This window comes from Populus euphratica, unplaced genomic scaffold (assembly GCF_000495115.2).
Source record: "Populus euphratica unplaced genomic scaffold, PopEup_1.0 scaffold350.1, whole genome shotgun sequence".
NCBI lineage: Eukaryota > Viridiplantae > Streptophyta > Magnoliopsida > Malpighiales > Salicaceae > Populus > Populus euphratica.
In genome coordinates this window covers 66309-77206 of record NW_011500246.1, presented here as the reverse complement: position 1 = coordinate 77206, position 10898 = coordinate 66309, and the positions used below count along the sequence as shown (strand labels likewise).

At 31.6% G+C, this 10898-nt stretch overlaps 1 protein-coding gene across 1 annotated transcript; it reads left to right on the top strand.

Annotated features, from left to right (window-relative positions):
* The first annotated feature begins 5028 nt into the window (after window positions 1–5028).
* RNS2 (ribonuclease 2) lies at window positions 5029–10691 on the top strand. The gene is made up of 9 exons (XM_011008439.1): window positions 5029–5280; window positions 5456–5484; window positions 5629–5702; window positions 6375–6476; window positions 6595–6598; window positions 7559–7650; window positions 8192–8353; window positions 8849–8936; window positions 10476–10691. Exons 1-9 carry the CDS (start codon window positions 5090–5092, stop codon window positions 10538–10540), a joined length of 807 nt encoding a protein of 268 aa, XP_011006741.1. The 5' UTR covers window positions 5029–5089; the 3' UTR covers window positions 10541–10691.
* Window positions 10692–10898: the final 207 nt, after the last annotated feature.

The following is a 10898-nucleotide window of genomic DNA, read 5'->3' as shown; positions in this document are numbered from 1 at the left end:
GCCCACCAATTCTTCAATCAATCAATAGTTCTAAAACTTAGCCTATAAAAGGAGGCATTGTCCATGTATTTAGTCATATTAATTTTCAGATCAAAGTTATCTTCTTGCTTTCTCTCTACATCTTTGTAATGTTCAAGTTTTCTTTCATGCTATAGTAATCTCTTGTTTATGCTCTTTCATTTCCTTTCCTATACTTAGTTAGCTTATATTATGTTTATGTTCTTATATTGCTTATTTATGTTTTTCTCCTTGTTAATGTTTAGCTAAGTTAATTATGTCAAGGTGAAAAGGTTTCTCTAATGGTGTTAGAATAGGTATAATATAAACTCAACATGAGCTTTAAATGTTTATATCCAAGAAAGATTGTTATTAACATGTTTTATCTTTTTATCTTACTAATTCTTAATGCCTTGCTTATTAAATGTTTAATTTAGATTTGTGTTGTATAATATTTGGTACATCAAATGCTTGATCTTTCATAGTTTTCGGCCGAAATCGTTATTATGATAGCAACTTGATTTGTTGTTAACATAAACTAGCAACATGAATACTTGATGATATTTATAAGTATGGTATTACTTAGATAAGATAATTAATATGATCATGTTAGTAATTTATAACGAGCTAATAACGAGAAATCATCCGATTAGGACCTCCTTTGTGTGTGGTTTCTAGTTGAGTAATAAAAAGAGTTTATATTATATTTATTTGAAATACCATTAGTGAATCCTATAACCTTGACATATGTTTTGTTATTGTTTAATCCTTACATCAATATCACATCCCAAAACTTTCTTCAACTCCTTTTCTGTTATTATTCTCTTCAAATCTTTTTCTTTATTTGTAATTTATATAATTCACCTCCCTGTGGTTCGACCCCGATCTTGCCGGGTTATTTTACTTTGACACTCCTGCACTTGGGATAAGACATCAACTCTTTGATCGTGTCAGACACCGTAAAATATGCTTCCATATTGGTGTAATAAATTATGGTGTTATGTTCATGTGTCATGTCATGTAAGTATCTAAATTAGTTAGTGGATGCCACTCTACAAATATCTAATCTCTTCTAGTATACCAAAGGCTTATATATTCTACATGAATTACTCACCAATTGATGTTTCTTTACCTTGATGATTAACAATATGCAACTTATAAATTGTATCAACACCATCAATGATATGTTAGTGTAATCTATATTGTCATGTAATCCTACAATAAAATACATCTATGAGCAAAAAATTTATCTTGTTTGTCATGCTTTTTCGGGTATTTGCACAATATTAAGATTGAGTTCTTTTTTGAATGATTTTAAAGACGCATCCCTTGCTCCATCTTTATAAGAATTAAATTATTATAGGTGTTAATCTTAAAGTTTGAACCCAAAAAGTCAAGAATGGGAACAAACTTCTTTTATCACCAGATAAACCCTATAATGTTTTGTTATCCATCATATTGAATTCAAAAAAGTCATGTTTTCAACATTTGTATTTATATTTTTAGCATCCCATCTTACTAGCCACTTACGAAGAAAAGAGAGTTGTGAATTTTACTAGTAAATTCTATACATCTTATTATCTATAGGGTCTAATTTTTGTATCCATCTATTATAGATACGACCTCATATTAGGATTAGAAGTTACTATTTAGGATTTATAATATTCTCTTTGTTGATTTACAATTCTTTTTTTCTATTTAGTCTAAAACTCTTTTATTATTTTTTCATTTTTTTAGGAAGTTTCTGGTATATAAGTAGCCTATAAAATTTTTACCATTCAATTTTAACTAGAGTCAATATTGGGCAATAAAAATTTAAATTAGGTTTATTATGGTTGAGACTATTTTCAATAAAATTCGTCTTTTATGCTTACAATCTTTGTTGTGTTGTTTCTATATGTATTGATTGGTATCAGAGCTACATCAATCAATACTAAAGCCCAATAATTTATAGTAGTTACTTGTTGTGTATTGTTGAATAACCATGACTAGAAGAGGTAACAAAACAGGATGTGCTCATGAAGAAAAGAGATGGGGATGTTTCTTTTAAAAAGCAATGATGTGTTAGGAAATGTTGATAAAAGACATGCTGAGACAGAATGCATAATTAACCTTCTAGTTGGTGACAATAAGGAATCTAAAGGATTGAGAGGAGAATAATTACGTATTTATGTCCAACTTTAAAAACTCATTTAAAATGTGTGTAAATGAGTTAGCTTCTTAATCAGAATAAGTATAATTAAGATTTAAAATTTTGGATTAAACTTCCTATGTTCATAAGAACCTTATGGGTGAAGGAGGTTTATTAATTAGTTGTACGAGGTAGAACATGTCTTTAAGTACGAGGAGATCTCAGATAAGATGAATGTGAATTTGATAACTATTAGTATAAGAGATTATGCCTCTGTGTGGTGGGAGAAATTAAAGCAAACTCGTAAGAGACATGGCAAGCCTAAGATTTGTGAATGAGAGAAGATTAAAAAGAAGATAAAATCTCACTTCCTTCATTTAGGATATACTCAAACCATGGATTCTTCAAAAAGAAAATCTTTCCATAATTCAACCATAGAAAAGCCATCATTGTACACTCATCATGGTGTTTCAGACACTTGAGGTAATGCTCAAGTTTCTATACCAACTAGAGGCCTTTAAATTTGAAAATTTAAAAGACTTAAGTGAAGTGAATATTTAGGTAGATAAGGATGTGACTTTTGGTAATCTTTTTTATGATAAGATATATGCGAGTTGGTATTGTCTACTAATTTATGATATTTATTTTAATAATGATAATGATAGCATAAACAATTATAGTAGTGGGAGTGATGATAATGGTGTTATAATTGATAGGTTAAAGAGTGAGCACAAAGGCAATATGAAATGTACTCAACAAAAGAAAAGTATTGATTTAGGCTATATTGATTCTTTAGATTACAAGTTTACTATTATCATAATGATATATTTGTTCAAAGATTATATAGACATGTCACGTGTTAATAAAAAACTAAAGTTGATATATAAAATTTTTATACACTTGAAAAAAAAAACAAAGAAATTAGAGAGCCTTGATTGAACATCCACAATATCAAGGCATAAATAGTTTGAACTCAAAGACTAGTTCTTTCCAATATAGAGAGATTGATGCATGAAATTTTGGCCAAATATATAAGCAATGAGCATAAACTTTTTTTTTCTCTGATTTTTATATTAGGACGAAATATTTTTAAGATACTTTATAAGCCATTTTTCCTGTAAGATCAATTTTTTTTTATAGCCATTTGATGTTGTTAAGGCCTTTATATTAGGTCTAGAATTTATTATTTAAAATTTATCATATTTTACTAGTTGATTTATATTTTTTTTTATTAGGTTTACAATGCTTTATTATTTTTCCAGCTTTAAAAATATTTTTTCTAATATATAAGCAGTCTATAAAGCTTTAATATTCAGCTTTGATTAGAAAAAGTATTGAGTAATAAGAATTCAAATAACAATTCTTATGGTTGAGACTTTTTTTGACATAATTATATATTTTTTTGGGCTTGTAGTCTTTTTTATGTTATTTGTGTTTGTATTAATTGGTATCAAAGTTATATCATCTAATACCCCATATGTGAGATTTTTTATCAATTAGTTTTATTTTTTTTCCTATTCTTTATTATGATGATTTTATAGTTTTTCTTTTTATTTATAGGAAATATATTTTCTAATATATATTTTTTTATTTAGTATAGAGTTTTCTAGGGTTTTTTCTATATAAAGAGTTGTAATAGTTGTTTGGAAAATGGAGTCATAAAGGAATAAAATTAAGTATTTTAAAATTTTCTCTTATGATATTTTTTATCTTTGAGGGTTTTGACATATAATAAATTTATTTATCATTTGCTTCTTTTTGTGTTAGTATTATAGTTGCATCATGTAAGTTATAAAGACTTTGCTAGTTAATGGTAACATAGTTTCAATAAAATATAAAATGGAGGAAAAAGCAAAGGGAGTGAAATATTTTCAAAGTTATTTTTTATTTAATTTTATAATAATTAAAATAAATATCTAAAAGGTATCAAAGGATTAAGATTCTAGAGAAAAAAATGCATTTCTTTAATCAAAATCCTCACTTCTTATTTATGTATTTTATAATGTTTTAACAAAACATTTTTTTATTTATTAATATCATAGTGTTTGAATAAAAAACTAAGATAATTAAAATAAGTATTTTCAAGAATTCTAATAATTTAAAATCATGAGAAAAAATATATTTTGGAGTTAGAATCCTCTTTTCTTTATTCATTTTTTTATGGTTGGAAAATAGCCCACCAAAATCTTTCTCTCTTATCTCCCTTTTTTGATGATTTTTTCTCACCTCTCTCAACATCTAGAAACCTAAACATGAGAAAATTGAATTTATAGGACTCAAATATAGAACACCTAAAACTAAAAGGGGCCTAAAATATAAAAATAAAAAGCTTTAGGAATCAAAATAAACTTCTATGAAAACTCTTATAAACAAACTGAACTTTTTGCAACATCTCATCTCATGACTAAAAAAATAAAAAATAAATAAAGTTGTATGATTAAAATAAAAATACATAAAACAATGAGGATTAAATATTTAAAAAAACACATTAAAAATTAAATTAAACTTCCTTAAAAACATGAAGATTCAAAGTAAATTTTTCACAATGCAAAAAATAAGTTTTATGAAAGAAAGTAAACAACTAAAACTAAACTACATGGGAAAGATTGTGTGTTTTGTTGTATTTTTTTTAGTTTATTAATAGTAATTAGTGATTGGTAATAGATGATTAGTAATAGTAATTAAAGATGAGTACCTCGACTACATGAAATGATATAAGTGGAAAAAAAAAAAAAAGTAAAAAAGTGTTAGCTGCCACTAGCTCCGGAATCAATTTTGCCTCACGCACGGATATCCTATTGGTCCAAAGGGCATCGCTTTCCTAAACTGCTACCTGGATGACAGTTCTACCCCTGGTTTCCAACTGCCCGAATCCTTCTCTCTCTCTATAATAATAAAAGAACCGCTACATGTGGTGGTAAACGCTGCAACAAGCAACCTCTAAAAACAGCATCTCTCTCAATGGCATCTCTCTCTGTCCAAACGCTGCTTGTGCTGCTCGTCTTCGTAACGGCATCGTATTGCATGATCGAGGAAGCGAGTGCAGTAGAAGGACAGAGGGAATTCGATTACTTCGCCTTGTCTCTGCAATGGCCTGGCACCTACTGCCGCCGCACCCGCCATTGCTGCTCCAAAAATGCTTGTTGCCGAGGGTATTTCTGTCCTGCCCTTCTATTCTGATTCTATAAAGTTTGTGTGATTTAGCTTGTGCCTGCTGGAATTCTTTTATTCTATTTTCTTATTTTTTTGTTTATGTAATGGAAAGGAAACCTGGCAGTGGAACTAACATAGCATCTTTCGTATGTTTGTGCTTTTTTTTGTGCCCAGCGCAAATGCTCCGACTGAATTTACAATCCGTAAGTAGAATTCTTTATGTTACAAATCTCAATTTGGTGAATCTAAGGACTAAAAAGGGCTGGTGGTTGGGTCTCCTTTTTTACTTGCATTTTTGGAACCTGATTGTTGTCATGCTAATGTGTTTACTGTTCTTGTGTGGATAGATGGTCTCTGGCCTGACTATAATGATGGAACGTGGCCTGCGTGTTGTACTCGATCCGATTTCAATGAAAAGGAGGTATCTTTCTCTTGCTCCTCCTTTTGCTTCATTTGAATCTTACTTACTCGCATGAGATAATGCCTTTGCAATGGAGTTTTAAGTGATAGAAAATAGTTTGCAATAAAAGTGATCTTGACTTTGTATATTTTGGACAAATTAAGTTGTAGAATCACTGCGAAAATTTATGAAAATGCTTGCACGTTATGCAATATTCCTATAGAGAACAGAAAAGCATCATTCGGTCTCGTAATGCAAGGAATTGGGTCTGATAGCTATGCTATGTGCCTTTTTCTATACATGAATAATAAGGTATCAGTACCAGGGTGTGGGAGGTTTTCCACTTTTTTTTTTTTCTAAGTTCCTGCAACCATTTTTGTATTCTTAATGGGAAGCTGTATAGCATGGTCAGCTGATATGGGTGCATTTCATGCTCTTATATGTATATATGATGCAATTACCTATTTCATGTAAGTAAGCCTTTTGGATCTTATCTTTTCTTACAGGCTGCAATTTCTCTTCAGATCTTTTCAGAAGATTTTAACCAACCATAACATGCACACACATAGAATAGGGGTGTGTTTGCATGTATATCTTCAAGCATGTATGTTGGTTAACTCCTGTGTTTAAAACATCAGCTATGTTTTCATACTATTATGTCCCAAGTACCCAAACTATTTTTGTAACGTGCAGATCTCCACATTGCATGATGCTCTAGAGAAGTATTGGCCATCTCTTAGTTGTGGTTCACCATCATCTTGCCATGGTTCAAAAGGATCCTTTTGGGGACATGAGGTGGTTTCAACTGCTGACTGTGTTTGTGGCTAAATTATTGTTTTCTATGATTCTGAACTGACAATACTTTGTTTTTCATGCTATGTGATGGCGAAACTGGGGGAATGCACATTGGCAGTGGGGTAACTGTCTTCAACTTTTGTTCTCTTACATGATATGATTGCATCATAGTTCACTGTCTTTTAGATTTAAACAGAAAGGAAGTGGTAATATGGAGACCTGTATCCAATGCCTGGTAGTGTATTGAGAGATCCTTGTTACATAACTTGGGCCTAATAATAGCCAATGCAACTCTAGCTAACATTTTTAGATGATGGGTGGCTGTGTTACACTTTCAGATACCTAGTACTGTCTCATGATGGATGCAAAGCTTTCTCTGTTATGCATATATCACAAATAATAAGATATAGTATTAGATATTCAGAGGCCTTGTGCAATGCTAATGTCCAACTTTTTGACTAATTTGGTGAAATACATAAAATTTTAATTTAAGGTATTTTTGTTAACTGCTGACTTTGGGACAGTTAAGTGTAAGAGAAACCACAAGGTACACAGATCAAGAAGTGGCAGCCCCTGGAAGCTATGTGTCATAGGAAAAACATTCTGTATCATGTTTGGGGATCGAATAAGAACATTTGATACAAAGATTGATGATATTTTGTTATTGTATGATGGATGACATTTGATTGTATTTGTCAAAAATAAAAGGAAGTTGACATTGGATTGCGATGCTGTACTCACAGATGAAAGATATGATGATCTTCAATGCTCTCAAATTTCTTTAATGTATTTATTTGTTTCTCTACTGATTAAAATAAAATGCCATTCGTTATTTTGAATGGTATTTGGCTTTAGAAGATATCAACTACAAAAATTTGCTGAATGCCTTTGCATGTGAGCTTTGCTTCCTATTGAGTATGTTGACCAGTAATTGAATGTGAATTTTCACACAAGTTTTTCCGTGGCATTAACCTTCGGTTGGAGGGTCTGGAAGGCATAAAATTATGGATGTCTCTGGAATGAATTTTGCAAATGTTTTGTATGCAAAATTCTCTACTTACCCTTTTTCTCTGTTCTTGCAGAGAAGCATGGAACTTGCTCCTCTCCAGTTGTTCACGATGAATATAGTTACTTTTCAACAACCCTCAATGTCTACTTTAAATATAATGTTACAGTAAGTGGTCAGGAGTTTTGTGATGATTAATGAACTTTTAATGTCTGGTAAGCTACTTTTAACATAGACAAGAATCTTGAACAATATTATAGATAAAAAGGAAGATTATATGTGGCTGTGTGTGTGTGTGTATAAATGGAAGATTATATTATTATGCAGGTGTTGGTTTTGATCAAATTTTATTGAACACCTGTAACATAGTCAAATATTAGACACTCTAACTTGATTATAAATACCATCTAGATAAGCATCTAATTTGTGCACGTTCCTATAGTTTTGTTTTGCTAACTAATCCACCTTGTGTTGCCTCCATTTACTAATAATGATGTAGTTGAAATTCTATTCAATAAACTGTCAGTCTTCAGTTTCAGAATTTATGATCTTGTATGTCAGGTGCAATCATTTTCTCTCTGTCATCTTTTTATGCTCTTATACATGATTTTGTGTTGAAAATTAAAATATATTGGGGAACAATTTGTATTTGAAATTATTTTGCTCATTGAATTGACCAATAACTATCCTTTTCAATTCTTGATGCCAGAAAGTACTGAATGAAGCAGGATATGTTCCTTCAAATAGTGAGAAATATCCTCTTGGAGGCATTGTATCTGCTATCGAGAATGCTTTCCATGCAACCCCGCAACTGGTTTGCTCAAAGGGGGATTTGGAGGAACTTCGTTTATGCTTCTATAAGGATTTCAAGGTTAGACTTTGTTGTTTATGCTTCTCATGGTGTACATTTCAGTCCTAGTTAAACTGTTTAGAGAAGAACATTAGGGTATTTATTGTTTGTAGAGCAACAAGCAAACAGGTATTATGGTGGTAACTTTGTACACAGATGATGTTAAAGAGGTTAGAGGCCCACTGCTGTTTGTTTGTTCTTTATCTTTGACTTTAAACTGCAAAAGGTCACAATAATTTAATCCTAACATTTCTTCCGATTACCTAAATTTTTATCCTGTTTTCCTATGTATTATTGATGGATTAGATGAGGAAACTATGAAGTTAGTATTCTAAATGAAGCCCCTTAGTCTGGCATAATTCACCCCTTAGTCTGGCATAATTCACCCCTTAGTCTGGCATAATTCACGTGCTTTTGTGTCTGCAGAATATCCATTGTTGTAAAATTTTATATTTCAAATTGTTCCTCCTTTTTCATGAAGAAAATTGCTTTGTGTTTTGACTCTTTCCTTTACAGCCACGGGACTGTGTAATTCAAAATGACATGTACACTTCAAAGAGCTCATGTCCGAAGTATGTTAGCTTGCCAGCATATGTTTCATTGGGTAAGTTTCCTATGCTATCATGAGAATAGATTCTATTACCATAACAATCCATATCTCCTTGCATTACAATCAAGTTGTATGATGGCACAAGTTTTTAGCAGCTTGCTTGCCTCTAACTAATCACTGGTTTACTGCGATGCTGATTTGAATAACCAAAAACTGGTGGTTGGAGAATAACTTGTGGATTGTTCACATGGGGGTGGAATTTTTTTCTGATTATACTGACTTATGGCATAGGTTTCCTGTAGGACCCACAAGATGGACAAGGGTGTGAGATTGATTTTTATTCTTGCTTTTTTTCTCACTGACGCTTTTTCTGTAACTAAACCCATAGCCTTTGTTTTTTTCTTTTCTTTCTAAGGTTTCAGAAACTCTTTTTTCTAGAAGTTCTTTGCTGGGTGTGTGTCATAGCAATAGTTTTACCAGGGTGATGATGATGCCACTCCATCAATTCATAGTGGCACTTCACAAATTGTGAAATAAATGTATTTGGATATTAGCTAAAGTGAAGTGCTGTTATGAATTGATGGAGTGCCATTATCAATTCCCATTTTACAAATGCTAGTGTTTTTAGTTATATAACACAATGTCCTTGTGGCAGCGTCATTCATTTTTTAAGTTGGAATTTTGGCGTCTTTGTTTCTCAAAAATCACAGCTCTAGACCACTCCCAAGACTTAAGTTTCTGTATCTAATATCACTGTGCCTCTGAATTTATCCTCATTTTGCTTGCACTTCTCTTTTTGGATTTCTGGTATAGTTGTGGGATGTTTAGTCGGTAGTATTGTCATTTCTGGTCTTCAGGACTTGTCTTGTGTAGTAGACTGTTTTATATGTTATTAAAGTGGGAACACAATTTCAGTCAATCACTTGTGCCATATCAATTTAGCAGTCTTGTTAGCAAATATGTTCTGGAAACTAGATTTCCGGCAGGGCAGTGGGAAGGAAAAGAGGGAAACCATGGGTTGAGTTTAAGGGTAAAAGTGGTATTGTTGGTTCTAGCTCTCATCTGCTGTAATGAGACAGTTGTGGATTAGGAATTATTAAAGCAGCATTCCAGTGGTCAAGGAACTCTAAGAACAGAAACTGTGAAACATGGATGATAAACTAAAGAGAATTTTGACTTATCATTTCTGTTGGGAAAAAATGAGTTTGTAAGATTCTACAAATCACCTTTCCCCTTGCTCTTTTTATAAGGTTCGTTATTTTCGTGTGCGTTAGTGCCTGAACGCATGCTCTAGAAATGCAAGCTTATTACAACCAATCTTTCTAATGTTGGTATTCAGGCCCCCATAAATGATGGAATTTGCCTAGTTCTTGGTCTACTTTTGTTTTGTTCCGCATTTTAGGTCTACCTTCACAAGATGGATGGCAATGCGTTTCCATTTTCATTTTTATCCTTTTCTCTCTGCGCACCTTTATTCATTCAAGTACAGTGTGATTTGTGTGTATCCGACTCGCATTTACATCACTGAATGTTGTTCTAAAGAATGTTTTACCAGATTCTGGCCAACTTTTGTGTCCGTTTCTTTATCTGTAGGGCTAGACGGAGCTGGAACAGAAGTCTCGTGGGTGCCTGATAATGAAGGTGATGAGGCTCTTTGAGATATGTCGACATTCGTGTTGTATGTGATCCACAACATGAGAAACTGGTGTGAAAGTGATTTACGTGTCATTGTTTGAGCTGTGAACAACTGCTGTTTATTGTACCTGACGTGTAGATTAAAATAAAGGGATGCTGAAATCTGATTCATTTCCTAGTTGTTTTTATATTTAAAAAAAAATTATTTTTTTATATTTTTATTTTAAATTAATAATTTTTAGTGTTTTTGTATTATTTTGATTTGATGATATTAAAATTAATTTTTAAAAAATAAAAAGTATTATTTTAATATATTTTTTATTAAAAAATACTTTAAAATAGAACACTTTGCAAACACGCTCCGGAAAATCATATTCAAGG